Source organism: Aedes aegypti, chromosome 1, assembly GCF_002204515.2.
Source record: "Aedes aegypti strain LVP_AGWG chromosome 1, AaegL5.0 Primary Assembly, whole genome shotgun sequence".
Classification (NCBI taxonomy): domain Eukaryota; kingdom Metazoa; phylum Arthropoda; class Insecta; order Diptera; family Culicidae; genus Aedes; species Aedes aegypti.
Genome location: NC_035107.1, coordinates 251,214,873 through 251,230,069, shown reverse-complemented (window position 1 = coordinate 251,230,069; position 15,197 = coordinate 251,214,873). Strand labels below are relative to the sequence as shown.

The following is a 15,197-nucleotide window of genomic DNA, read 5'->3' as shown; positions in this document are numbered from 1 at the left end:
AGAGACCTGCTACCAGCCCGTACTTTTACAACTAATATACTGTTCTAAAGATGACCTCAGTAATTACTACAGAGATGTTTTAAAATTTCTCCCTGAATCGTCTCATGGTAATCTTCAGTAGCCCAGGAATGTATCCAATAATTCTTCCATTTGTAGAATTTTCATCTATATAATTTGTAAGTTAAAAAAATATCTTTAGGGTTTCCTCCAAAAACTTAGCACAGGTTTTATTTTTAACCAGTTATCTAATGGTACCATCAAGAGTTATCCCATAGATTCCCTCTGGGCTTTATTAAGAGATTTCTTCATAAATTCCTTCAGAGATTCTTCCATAAATATCCCAAAGAATTTATTCATGAATTCCTTTAGGGAATTGTCAAGAACATTATTCAAAAATTATCGTCAAAAACTCCTAAAGTAATCCAGGAATTTCTGAAAAACGTTGTAAAACAATATATGCTGAAACTTTTTGCGGAATATCTGATGAACTCCTGTATGATAGGATAATGCCGAAACAATTACCCAAAGCATGTTTGAAAAATCTATGACAACTTAATCTTCGAAGAAATCTTCGCACATCTCTGATCTGCTAATAATATACCCTGGATAAAATGCTGCAAACTCTCTGTAAGAAATTCCTGGAGGACCTCCATGAAGAAACCTTGAACGAATATATTGAAACATCCTAGAAGAATTTCTGTAGATATGCTTGTATGATCTCCCGTAGTACTTACTAAAGGAAGTGGCTGAATTTGTATTTCGATATTATCACTGGAAAAATGTTGGGCCAATTCCTTGGAGAATATGGGAAGAGTTTAGAAAGGAACATTTGTAAAAATAGTTTGAGAAATTACTAAAAATCTGCGTAGAACTCTTGGAGGAGTTATCGTAGATTTTTTTAAAAGATTTTTCCGGAATTATTCCTTGAATTAAATGATGAAATCTTTGGAGGAATAACCGGTTGAATTTCTGAAGGAAAGTTTTACAACAAAGCATGTGGAAATTACTAAGGGTGTATTCGTTGGACTTGGACTGCTGAAATTTATCAAGATTCCTTCAGATTTTTCCCTGATATGTTTCAAGGAAATTCACAGTACATTACTGGGTTATCAATAGTTTTTCTAGGATTTATTAGGATTTCCTCCAAAAATGTAGTTCAGAATTCATTAAAAAAATTAGCCCAGTTCTCTAATGGTACCCATAGGAGTTACCCAGAGATTTCCCCTGGTCATTAATCAGTGCTCTTATAAATTCCTTCAGAGATTTACCCAGAAGTCTCCCCAAAAATTGATCGAGGAATTCCTTAAGGAAATTGTCAAGAATTTTTGTTTATAAATTTTCGGAAAATTGCCTGAAAAAATTCATAAGTTTTTGAAACAATTTATGAACCAATCTCTGATGAAGATTTTTGAGATATATCTGATGAACTCCTGCAAGATAGAGCTTCCGTAAGGATCATTGGGGATATTACTGGAACCATTACCACAGTATTTTTTAAAAGATATCAGTGGTATTATTGAAGTAAATGCTGGATAACATGCTGGAAAATCTATGTAAGAAATTCCTGGAAGTCCAACATACAAAATGTTTTCCACAGAATTTTCTGGGTGAGGAAAATGCTATTTTTCCTTAAGATCAAATTGTTTTTTATCAAACTTTGATATTAAAAGGCACTTATAGATCATTTGATATACATTCTTGTTTTTTTCGTGGAAGTTTAATAAAAATCATCAACATTTTTTAAGTATTTTCCTATGTTGTTTACACGTTTAGAACGTTTTTTTATATAAAAGGGAAAAATACTTGCCAAGTTTTTTTTCAAATCAACTATTCTTCAATCATTTATGTTCTTTGGAGAATTTCTTAAGCCTGGAATTATCTTTGAAAACCTGAAACACCTGGAAATATCAGAGAATTTCATTGCTGTAAATAAGTAGACATCCTGTGAATTTTTCCAAATGATTTCTCAAGATATGCTAAGAGGAGTTCCTTCAAAATTTGCTGCGGAAAATCTCTCGGCAGTCCAATAATGGAATTACAACAAAAATTCTCCCAGAAGCTTTTACAGCAATAATATCGCTGAATCTGATGCCGTTTTCAGAAATGTCCCTGCACGTCACTAGTTTTATACAGGTCGCCAAAGTTGTATAAAACACTGGTTTAATTGATGTTTACATGAAATGACAGATATGTACCATCAAACTTTTTTGTGATCTAATCCAGCTAGCACGCATAATAGGACTTAAACTTTCATTTCAGATTTTTCGATTTTTCAGCATGCTTTCAGTCTCTATACAAAACTCTTCGTTTCTCTTATATGTATTTCACATTACATTTCTAAAACACCAAAAAATAACTTTTGAGCATCGATAGTATTATGAACTTTGCTGATAAATATTGTTGCACACATAAAGTTTGAATTCTGTGGCAAATTGAGCAAATAAATTGCCTTACAAGCTCGCAAACTTGCATGCAAGCTGGCTGATGTGGTCAAATTTTGCATTTTCAACAGCCAATATCTTAAAAACCAGACGTGCTATGATATTTTTGAAAACGGCAATAGATTGAGCAGCCCTTAGTTAAGTAAATAGCGGTATTTTGAAGCTTGACACAAATTCGTGTTCCGCAGTGTAATTTCAGTTCGATTTTTACCGAAAATTTTAATAATTTTGATTTATCGTGCACATTTTGTCTACAAATTGCAAAGGTGATCATGGTGCGAGAAATGATCACAGGTTGTCTTAACGAACATGGATGAAGTTTTCAAAACCTCTAATTAGCAGTTCCATAATGCTATGTTTTCTGAATCCAAAATGTTTTTCAATATTATCAAATAATGTTTGAATACTTCCGGGGCTTAACAATTATTAAAAATTTGGATTTCAAGTCAATTTGGAACGAAAAATCTGAAAATGAAAAAACCTCAAAACACAATTCCCAGGAGGTTTCCAAAAATATAAAGTGCTTCATTGGATTCCCAAAGGAAAGGGATTTCCAAAAACCTTGAAAAAACTCCCAAGAGCTTCCAAAAAGGTGTTTTCATGGAGTCCTACGGAACTCCCGAAGTTTTTTAAGTATTCCCCATGGGTTATCAAGGTTTCTTGAAGAGAGATACAGAGATCAGAGAGCAGCGTTTTTTTTTTGTGATTCTTAAAACATTTCAAAAATAGAGTTCCTAGAGGGCTTCGTGGCCATACCGTGACTTTAGGCATTCACTTGCCAGTCCGTTGTCTAGTTCAGCTTCTTCCTCACAAAAGCAAACCGTCCATTGAATGGCGATTTTGGTAAGTGTATATCGTATGGAGATACTGCATGCCCTAAGAAGTCGTGAAAATTTTCTACCTGGAAAGATCCTCGATCGGTGCGATTTGAACTTGCTGAATAGCTGTGCGTTACCGCTACGGCTATCTGGGCCCCATACTTGACACCTCCAATCCCCTTAAACCCCTCAAGCTACCTTAAGCCCCTATCAATATAAATGTACAAAAATCAAACTCTTTGAAAGCTCTTGGAAATTCTGTAAATGTATCAAAACCCTGTGTAAATCCATGTCAAATTTTTGCTGCTCTCTTAAAATTTCATGAGATTATTTAGTAGCCTCTGGGGACCTCTATAACTCCTTCGGCATCAATTCGAAATTTCTAAAGCACTAAATGATATCTCTTGAGAGCTCCTTGGAATCCCTAAGAATATCTGGAAGTCTATGTGGAACGCGTAAGAAATTCTAAAAAAAAAATGTTAGCTTCTGGGAACTGACGAGTCAGCCATAACGGGGAACCTTAGACATGATGAACGCTCAATTATTCAGAAAATGTGTGCTGATAGTGGTCAGTAGTGTGGGACAAAATTTAGATTCTCGCTCCAGTCCACTTTTTGGATTGCATTTAGGTCCCATAACAACTGTGCAAAATTTCAGCTCGATCGGAGAAACTATATTTTAGCGCCAGCCGTTCAAAGTTTGTATGGGATTTACTATGGAAAAACTTACTTTTGCAAAGAAAAATCGCCAGAGGTCGCCCATTGATCCCTATAAAAATTCTGAACACAGACCTCGATAGGTATTTTTACGATGAAGAATATTGCCGAAGACCGCGAAACATTCCGAGACTTGTGAAAAAAGTTATTCAATGAAAACCTATTGGCAACGCGACGTTGATTAACACGTAAAGGAATAATAATAATAACAAAATCGGGCAAAATTTCCGAATAGTCTATGCTTAATAACTTTTTTCACTAGCATCGGATTGCTTTGCGGTCTTCGGCAATGTTGTTCATCGTAGAAATACCTATCGATATCTGTGTTCAGAAATTTTATAGAGGTCAATGGGCGGCCTCTGGCGATTTTTCTTTGCAAAAGTAAGTATTCCCATAGTAACTCCCATAGAAACTTTGAACGGCTGGCGCTAAAATATAGTTTCTCCGATCGAGCTGAAATTTTGCACAGTTGTTATGGGACCTAAATGCAATCCAAAAAGTGGACAGGAGCGAGAATCTAAATTTTTCATATAACCGTGTCCCAGGCTAGTGGTCAGTTCCAATTTCGTTTGTCGAGGATTTTCTCTTGTTGGAAATATGCTCAACATTTGAAGACATAGAATATCTTCGTGTTCGTTACACGAGATTATTTTTCTTCTTTCTTGAGTTACGTGCTTACTTTTTCCTCGGCTGTTTCCTTGTTTAAGGTTGTATAAGCTCTACTACTGTTGTTAACTAAGAGCTTATATCGCCATCTGTTCATTTCTGCATTTGTATTTCGTGTGGCAGGCACGAAGATACGCTACACCCAGAGAAGTTGAGGAGCCTGAGAATACATACTAAGAAAAAAATCATGTGAGTTTACGTCATAAATACCCAACATATTAAAGCTAGTAGAATGACGTAAATTTGCAGCACAAATTGCTTAATTTTACGTCAAATTGACCTTAGTTGTGTTCAAATCGATGAATCAAATGATGTATTGAATCTAGGTCACTCAATAACTTCATGAAGAGAGTTATTAAACTTTATTGAAGACTTCAAGCGTAGCTAACCATGAGTCAATATTTTAGGCAACAAACCACAATTTCCGAGCAGAACCTGGTGGTTTTGAGAAACGGAACCCGTCTAGATTCAAGAATGGAATTTGTCGGGATCCGGAACGAATCAGTTTGCATTCCACAACGACACCGTCTCGATTACAGATCGAAACTTGTATGGATTCAAGATGTCGAATGAGCTATAACAATAGAAGTACCTTCGTAATTTAATTGAGGCTATCGTAGGATCCAAATACGTATTATGTGATACTATCTTTAATTATTTTGACCTTTTTTGAAGTGATGTATATCAAATGCTCTCAAAATCACATAGATCTATAATTGCATAATATTTTTGGTCAGTCATCCACTGGAAATTCCTCTCAAATCTTCATTGTCCATTCCCACCCTGCTTACAGGTAATACTGGGAGGAGGACGACGCCAGTTCTATCCGAACACCAGCACCGATTCGGAAGGAGTTCCCGGACGCCGGACCGATGGCATGGATTTAATCAAACACTGGCTCCATCACAAAAGGTCCCACCAGCAGAATCACGGAGGTGGTAGAGCCTCGTACGTACAGAATCGTGATCAGCTATTGGAGGTAATTAGACGCCGTACATACAAAATGGATGGGTGACGGAACGTCGAAACACAAAACGTCGAATACCAAAGGACAAAACTTCAAATAAACGTCGAAAGGATAAAAAAAAGAGAATTGGAAGGGAACGATTATTTTTAATGACTCTCTTTCGAAACAATAGAATCGACGTTTTGTTTTTCGAATTTCTGTCCTTTCGATGTATAAATCTATGGCGAAAGATCTAACGACAAAACGTTGAATGAACAGAACTGCCCATAACCGCAAATTTGTCACATTCGATAATTTTGACAATTTCGAGTTTATACCGGGGAGAGTCATCAAATGACAAATACTTTCGATCAACTTACTGAAATCTGTGAGATTGTTCTAGAAAATTCCAAAAAAATACCAAGTTGTTTTGTCACATTGGCAATTGTAACCGCATAACGGTCACATTGAGATTATACATGAGCCTCATAATGCAGTGGCAACGAAAATGCTATCAGAAATATTTTCTGACTATTCACCCAATATGCGATATGAGTTGTACAAAATTTCAGCCTCAAATAATCACTTTTGAATTCTTAGTGATTTTTTTAAATTTTAGTTTCCTCCCATACTGCAATAAAATGCAAACTTGGTATCCCATTTACTCAATGCCTACTTTTGTCGAATGTTACAAATATGCAGTTATGGGCAGAGAAGATCGCAAAACAAAAGGTCGACCTTCTGTCTTTCGACGTTTTGTCCCTTAGCCGTACAGATACATTCACAAAAAATCATAAAAAACAGTCAACATGATAAAAACCCTAGACATACTCCAAAGTAGAGAAATGCCGGCTTTTTCTGCTGACCTATGCCGAGTGGTCTAACATCGTCGTGGTCATTGTTATTCATACTAATAATTCGATGTTGTTTGCTTCTTTTCCGAGGTCGATGAAGACACCGAGTACTTGCTGGGGCTGTTCCATGCAAATCATGTTCCCTTCCACATGGATGCCGATGCCAAGGTGATTCCGACGCTGGAGGAGATGGTCGGCAAGGCGATGGATGTCCTGGAGAGGGACAGCCACCATCGGGGCTATTTTCTCTTTGTGGAAGGTACGTGACTTTTGGGGCGATTGCTTGGTTGGTTCAATGGGGAGGGTGTTTTGAAAGTGCTAAGGAGATAATATTCCATCATGGATTCCGCTCTGTAATGGGCGATCTAGCTGGTTTGGGGTGTGGTTCTCAATTTGAACTTGTGAGCATTACATGAGTTTTAAAATTTAGTCTAATGCTTCAAGAATTCGATTGAAAAAACTATAAGGGTACATCCCTATGGGGTTGTACGAACTAGTGACGTAGGACCACGATGGTTAATTTAACTAAATTTGATGTCTTATTGTTGCTCGTTTTGACTTCATACTGTTTTCAGTGCTCGAAACTTTCGTAAATATTTATGCATATATCGATTTGCAGCCAAGTGTACTCTTAATCATGTCCCAAATCTACATTATCTTTAACCGATGAATTCGTCATATTTATCTATGAAATTTCACTTCAGGTTGTATGATCATTTTGAAATTATATTAGTAATTTCCTATGAAATATATGGTAGCATTGGAAAGAACAGTAGTGATTGAGGCTTGTTCAGCATGCTGAAGCAAAATCTAAGTAATTCTAATTAAAGAATATTTAACAGCAATGTGTCTATAGGAAGTTATTCGAGAATTATAATGAAAGCTTCAGTCATCGCTTTGTTGATTTTATGGTTTGAGAGAAATATTATTCATTGCTTGGCAATGTGATAAATATAGTCGGAAATATTACTCTGTTAACTCTCTTACACACATTTGGTGGCCCTGAAAAGAGCCAAAGGCTTTGTTAGCTCGGTTGCTGTCATAGATGCATCGCACTACAGGATGTTATCAGTTGATTGCCATGGTTAAACGAAGGATCCCCAACGCAAGTGTAGAAATTTGTATAAGTTCTCTGCTTATAAGACGAACCAGTTGAATGTTTCGTGGTGTGGATGGCACACATTAGCAACAGATATTAGATCACACGGCTGAAGTCGAAATCTGAAAACGTAGCTTAAGTTTGAAATCTTGAGCGATACCACAAGCCGGACGCTCGATTTGTCCATTCTAAATATGACGCAATTTTGTTACATGTGATAATTTTCATAATCGAAGTGCTCCCATAAAATATGGCAAATCAAAGACACTGTTGGAAATGCCACTCTAGTTTACATTCGTTGTGAAATGTTGAGCACTCACCTCGACGGCACTGCAGCAGCGTCCAAGAATAGTCTCAAATTGTCGTGCCATCAATTATTCATGACAAATTAAATTTTGTACGAAACTGTGAGATTGGTATTATTCTTTCAACTCTTTTCCACAAATTTGATGGCCCTGACAAGGGCCGATGGCTTTCTTAGCCTCGATGCGGCCACAGATAAATAGCACTGCGGGATTGATCAGTTGATTGCCATGGTCCGTCGATGGCGCACAACAGCAACGGGTAGTGGATCACCGGGCACAAGGCGAAATGATGCTCACTCTTGAAATCTTGAGCGATTTCATAAGTCCGACGCTTGATTCGCTGCTCTTTTCTCTTCGGATCAGCAACTCTGGGGCTTCTGGAAATTGGCTCCTAACGGGCTTGCTTCTTGACCACCGATCACCAGACGCTGGTTCGCTAGCTTGAAGATCAGCAGGTGCGGACGTCGCTGCGCAGGATCGGAGGAGCTCTTGCCAGCTCGGAAGTCGAAACGGAATGAAACCAAATCCATCGAAGGAAGCATGCTATACCGTGATGAATCAAAATCCGGACGGGACCAATATCCGGACACTCAAATAATATTTATTGATTTATCGATGAAATTTTACAATAATCTTGTAATATTTCCTCGTATCTTAAGATTTAGACTTATTTTATCATTTCACAATAATTTTCCATCTAATAAACTTTGCCATAAAAATATTAAAAATGAAAACAAATTCGCAACGTTGTTGTTGTTGTTGTTGTGAAAGAACAGTGATTTGGTGTGAAAATTAACTAAATCAAAAGCAAAAAGACGCTGTCCGGGTTTGTGAGCCAGTGTTTCTCTAGCCGGACACAACACGATATCGCAATATATTTGCAGTGAAAAGTACTATTTTAGAAGAACATTTGAAACAAATTAAAAGTAAAGGTGGGACAGTAGTGTAATCAATGATAACACAATTGTTTTGCGCTGAAAAACTGCTTAAAAACGCGATTGTTTCTGTGGCGCATCGAACCACAAAAATGAATGCAGGTAAAAAATGTTCTAATTAAACATAATGTTGTTAATGATATTATATTGTACAGTAAATGTATGTTTTACGTTACCGGAAAAATCATTTACTTGTTGATTTAAATGAATTTTGTATAGATATAGTCAATGTATTTAACGTTGTCCGGATTTTGATTCATGAGTGTCCGGCATACTGATTCACGTGTCCGGATTTAAGGACAAGCATTGTTTCATTATTTTAACGATTTACATGTGATTTTTGCTATTTTCCATGAAATTTTCTTCGTTTTTGTGGAGATGTTATCCTAAGCTAATTGTATAAATATCACACATTAATCATGTAAGAAAATAAGGTCGTGCAAATTGAGCTAGAACATTTCGTGCCTCTTCAGCGTCCGGATATTGATGCACCACGGTATACCCTTAGATAAGCAGATTATGCTCCTCCCTTTCGTGCTCTTCTATTTCTAATCGACCAATCTGGGAAATGCATATGTGCCAATAATGAGTTGGACTTAGAATTACTTGTTAATTGCGAAAAATGATTATGCGTGAGAAATTGATCGAACATCAATGAAAGGGTTGACATTTACTAAATATTCAATAGTTCGCTATTGATAATCAATAGTTTTCTTTAATATGAAGGTAAATTTCTGATCCATGGTGCCAACATTATGAAAATTGTACAATGGGAATTTCTTTTCAAAAGCATTCTAAACATGTCGCAATTTTGTTACATGTGGTCATTTTCGTAATCGAAGTGTTCTCATAAAATATGGCAAATCAAAGACACTGTCGGAAATTCCACTCTAGTTTACAATAGTTGTGAAATGTTGAACACTCACCCCGACGGCACTGCAGCAGCGTCCACGAATAGTCTCAAATTGTCGTGCCATCAATTATTCATAACAAATTAAATTTTGTACGAAGCTGCGAGATTGATTGAGGAATATAAGATGTAATAAGGTCGGAAATATTATTCCTTCAACTCTTTTCCACAAATTTGATAGCCCTGACAAGGGCCGATGACTTTCTAAGCCTCGATACGGTTACAGATAAATAGCACTACGGGATGTTATCAGTTGATTGCCATGGTCAAACGGGGAATTTGCTTATACGACGAACCAGCTGAATGGTTCGTGACGTGGATGGCGCACAACAGCAACGGGTATTGGATCCCCTGGCACAAGTCGAAATCTGGAAACGATGCTCACTCTTGAAATCTTGAGCGATTTCACTAGTCCGATGCTTGATTAGCAGCAGCTCCTCGGATCAGCAACTCTGGGGGCTGGTAATTGGCTCCTAACGGGCTTGCATCTTGACCACCGATGCTGAATTTATTTATCACGAGTCGAAATCTGGGAGCGCGAATAAATTTGCGGCGGCGATGACGATGGCTTGGACGCTTTTCCGAGCGGCAGTAGTCCCCCGCTCGGAGAAGCGCCCAAGCCATCGTCATCGCCGCCGCAAATCAATCTTGCGTCTTCCTCTTTCGACGACACAAATTGGACTGTGACGCGGGTGCAAAAGCAAAGCGAGAATGACTCGCCCGATCGTGTTCACAGCCCGACCGCAAAAAGAAGACTGATGGAAGAAGCAGGGACCCGTTTGCTTTTATAGTGGGAAGCGATACCGTCGAAAAATGCTCGAACGTGATTGGTTGGATAAGAAAGGGGTCAACATTTATCAAATTTTCAATAGTTTAACAACAAAATTCACTTATCGGATATATTACTAACGATGCGTAGATACATTTCTGATCGAATGATAATAAAATCGTAATAATTGGTTCATAAACAACTGAGTTATTAACGTTCAGAATCTCCCCTAATTTCGTTACATGTCTCATTTTCCGTACTTTTAAAGTGCACCCCAATATAGAAAACAAAGACGTAGTCCTACGTCAAAACTGTTTGACTATCTTCCATTTTTTAAATATTAGTTGTCCACACCCTCAATGGGGCGTAAATTCAAGACGATCCCTAAGTTTTTTTTTTATATTTTTTTGCCAAGAAAAACAATTGGTAAGGACAGATTTTATGGAGATTTTTACTGATAAAAACGGTTTGGAGAATGTATTTCTGAGAACGTTTCAAAGTATTTGGCCATTTTTGACCCTCAATTCATAATGTGGAGCTTTATGTGAATATATAACGAAGGTCGAGAACCACTGAATTAGAATGCTTTGTAGTTACATGGGAATGCGATTCATACAGGGCACGAATCCAAGATAACCCAATTGATGATTACGACTTTCCCCTTTTCTTACAACCCCCCCAAACAGGAGGACGCATTGACCATGGCCATCATACCAGCCAACCGGCAAAGGCTTTCGACGAGACGGTCGAATTTGCCAAAGCAATCGACCTGGCTCGTCGGAGAACATCGCTGGAGGACACTCTGATAGTGGTTACGTCGGATCATTCCCACACCATGACCATGAGTGGATATTCGGTGAGTGGCTGAGGCAAACGTTTATCGCGAAACGGGAATCAAATTTTCCATTTCCTCCTTCAATACAGAGTCGAGGCAATGACATCCTCGGAATCAACGACAGCCAACAGGGGCTGGACAGTTTACCGTACGCCACAATCAGCTACGCCAATGGACCGGGCTACGAGCGCAACTTGGACCGGGATGGCCGACGCAATCTGAACCAGGTCGATATGCACCAGGAGGATTACAAGTTTCCCAGCACCGTGCCGTTGGGTTTGGAGACGCACGGAGGGGATGACGTGGCCGTTTTTGCCAGCGGACCTTGGGCCCATCTGTTTTCCGGGACCTACGAGCAGAACTTCATTCCGCACGGGATGGCTTATGCGGCTTGTATCGGTTTCGGTCGGACCGCCTGTGGTGATCAGTGAAGTGTTTCCCCCCATTCATCCTTCCTCGGCGACATAAGATGAACAAAAGTAACGAATCTCAGAAAAAAAAATTAAATAAATCCCATTTATCACAAAAGACAACGAAACCCACCCGGTTCTTTGGCTCACATTAGCATGACTTCCCGCCAGGAAAAGTTCAACTCGAGGAAATTTAATTTTCCTTCTCTACTTCTGGATCGTTCATTCATCCCGTTCTTGACTGGATCCTGAATGTGCCTAGGAATTCACGGAGGGATACGAATGATTATATGCTGTTTTTCGGCTTTAATTTGAGAACAGTTCATTGTAAAAAATCAAGAACAAGTGACGTTCCAGTAGACTAATGCAAATTTTGAAGCTTTTGCTCCTCTGTGTTTAAACGGTGTCAATTATGATGAAAATGATTGTAAAGTAATTTGGAACAAATTTGATTGTGCACATGCTATATGAAGTTTACATGAAAACTAGTATGAAAATAACTATGGAAGAGGCAAACCTTTTGTGTTCAGTCCTGTAACTGCTCATCATAATAATATTTTGAAAAATGAGTTCATTCTTCTCATATGAAATCAAAATACCGTTTTGCCTCAAATTCCGAACAGACTCGTATTCCGAACACTTGGTTTTTATATGGCGTTTTAGTTGAAATGTTTCGCTGAAATATGTCATCAAATTGGCAATGGCAATGGCAGTCTATTGCTTTTTAATTTAAACGAACTCCAATCAATTTTATATTTCGGGAGTAGTAATGATTACCGAGTTCGGTAATCTCCATATAAACTTCAAACGGTGTGAGCACAGTCAATTTTTTTCGAAATCACTTTAAACTTTGGAAGGATGCTATATACCATAATAAAAAAAACAGCATACGGAAGGTGATATTCCAAAAGTTGCATCGCTCTAATAGTTCAATGAGTAATGTACCTGAGGTCGTTGGGTGATGAATTCTGATATTCACTAGGACGAAATAAATATAAGCAAAGAAGGTGTGTCAACATTATTCCCTCTACCGGCAGCTTCATTTTTTACCGCTAAAAATATATTCAAATCGCGATAACAATTTTGTTTCTCGATATTTTTGCACCATTTTTTCACAAGATCTCAAAAAAACTCTTCTAGCTTGTGTATCCGTGTCGATATTAATCATTGGTGATCTAGTTTTGAAGATATTCCGATGTTCCTTGGGGGAACGACATTCTCTATATAAAATGTCTTTTACGGCAATTTTGTTTTTGATCAATTAATCAAAAAAACACAATGTGTAACATACAATGCCAGGTAATAAGGAGCTATGCTGAAAAAAATCATTCAAATCGGTTCAGTATTCTAGGAGATATCTTAAAATTACGATATGAGGTTTTTAAGAGTTTAAAAGATCTTTATTTTGGACGAGAACAGCTTTCCCGGGAAGCTCACAAAATTGATCAGAGCAACGATGGACGGTGTGCAAAACTGCGTGAAGATCTCGGGCGAACACTCCAGTTCGTTCGAGTCTCGGCGGGAACTACGACAGGGCGATGAACTTTCATGCCTGTTGTTCAATATTCCGCTTGAAGGTGTTATGTGGAGAGCCGGACTCAACAGTCGAGGCACGATTTACATGAGATCCGGACAATTTGTTTGCTTCGCGGACGACATGGATATTATTGGGAGAAAATTTGAAACGGTGGCAGATTTGTTCACCCGCCTAAAACGCGAAGCAACAAGAGTCAGGCTAATGGTGAATGCGTCGAAAGTACATGCTGGTTAGCGGAACTGAGCGCGACAGGACCCGCCTAGGAAACAGTACGATAGACGGAGATACCTTCGAGGTGGTGGACGAGTTCGTCTACCTCGGATCCTTGTTGACAGCTGACAACAATGTTAGTCGGGAAATACGAAGGCGTATCATCAGCGGAAGTCGTGTCTACTATGGGCTCCAGAAGAAACTGCGGTCAAGAAAGATTCACCCCCGCACCAAATGAACGATGTACAAAACGCTCATAAGACCGGTAGTCCTCTATGGGCATGAGGCGTGGACTATGGTCGAGGAGGACTTGCAAGCTCTTGGAGTTTTTGAACGCTGAGTGCTAAGGACGATCTTCGGTGGCGTACAGGAGAACGGCGTGTGGCGGCGAAGGATGAACCACGAGCTCGCTCAACTCTACGGCGAACCCAGTATCGTGAAGGTAGCTAAAGCTGGAAGGATACGCTGGGCAGGGCATGTTGCAAGAATGCCGGACAACAACCCTGTAAAGATGGTGTTCGCTACGAATCTGGTCGGAACAAGAAAACGTGGGGCGCAGCGAGCTAGGTGGATTGACCAGGTGTACCAGGACCTGGAGAGCGTGGGTCACAGTCGAGGATGAAGAGAAGCGGCCATGAACCGAGTGAATTGGCGAATTATTGTTGGCGAGGCTATATCAAGATAATTGATGTAAAGCCAAATAACGTAACTTGGAATCTTTCCAGATAGTAGTACATAAGATTCCAAGTTTAATCGTTAAAATAATTTATATAGAATTTATAAATTAATTCATTGGAATTCTTGAACAAATTTAAGCAGAACCTGGTAAAACTCTAGATTGAATATATATGAAAAAACCTCCTCTTTGCTAAAAGCTCAGTAAAAATATTTGAAACTGCCTAGATAAAGTTTAGAGCAAACATTTATAAATTTGTTGTGAGCATGTCTGCAAAATTTCAACACAACTTTGTGACGGTGATTTTTTTTCGTGTTCCACGTTCTTTCTGATTCTGCCGTGTGCCTTTCATTCACAAGGGTAGGAAAGAGGTAAACCAGAGCACTAACGCTCATGCGGCAGACTGATGCTAATGTTTGAAAGCTTTAATTTTCCTTTCAGTTCTCTGTAAATGGGAGAAATTATCACCGTTTAATTTAGGACGCTCACATTCAAAAGCCAACTCTTGACTCATGTGGCTATTCAGCGCGGGCAGTGCCTGGATGATTTGGAATGTCGCTTGGTATGATCTCTCACGAATACGACACTCAGTCTCTGTGAGTTAACAGACCGTGGAACTGAATGCGAATACCACAGCCTTTTAGTTTTGCTTGAAATTTAGGTACTGACAATGAAACTTGTGAGTTTTACCTCAACTATTACTGGTATAGTCCTGGATTAAATCCTGCAAAAGTAGCTTTTAAAAGCGTTACTCGATGAAAGCATCGAGCAATCTCTTGAAGAATTCTTATTGTAGTCGAATCGGGTTTCTTAAGAAATTTCTTTAATGGATCCCTGAAGCTTTTGAAGAAATACCCAGAAGGTTTCAGTTAGGAATTTTTCTCAAGAACTGATATAATTTCTGAGTCATCAAACTGATTTTACTCACGAGCCATTGCTAGTCCATTCAAGTCATTTTTGGTGTGTTCTACATTTTGTAATATAAGGGGTATTTTACTAATGTACTCGGAAAGCTTAAAGATCCCTAAAGACATTGCTGTAACAATCCTGGAATCAGATCCAGATCTAGG

General features: G+C 38.6%; 2 protein-coding genes across 8 annotated transcripts in view; one reads left to right on the top strand and one right to left on the bottom strand.

Moving 5' to 3' along the window:
- LOC5563718 (alkaline phosphatase) overlaps positions 1 to 11,824 on the top strand; it is a 29,661-nt gene extending 17,837 nt beyond the window's left edge. For all 5 annotated transcript variants that reach the window (XM_021837531.1, XM_021837533.1, XM_021837532.1 and 2 more), the window contains exons 6-9: positions 5,435 to 5,620; positions 6,532 to 6,700; positions 11,146 to 11,315; positions 11,384 to 11,824. In XM_021837531.1, the coding sequence (XP_021693223.1) occupies positions 5,435 to 5,620; positions 6,532 to 6,700; positions 11,146 to 11,315; positions 11,384 to 11,725 (867 nt within the window). In that variant the 3' untranslated portion in view covers positions 11,726 to 11,824. The remainder of the gene's footprint in view (positions 1 to 5,434; positions 5,621 to 6,531; positions 6,701 to 11,145; positions 11,316 to 11,383) is intronic.
- LOC5563715 (peripheral plasma membrane protein CASK) overlaps positions 1 to 15,197 on the bottom strand; it is a 706,277-nt gene that overhangs the window by 111,787 nt on the left and 579,293 nt on the right. The window lies entirely within an intron of this gene.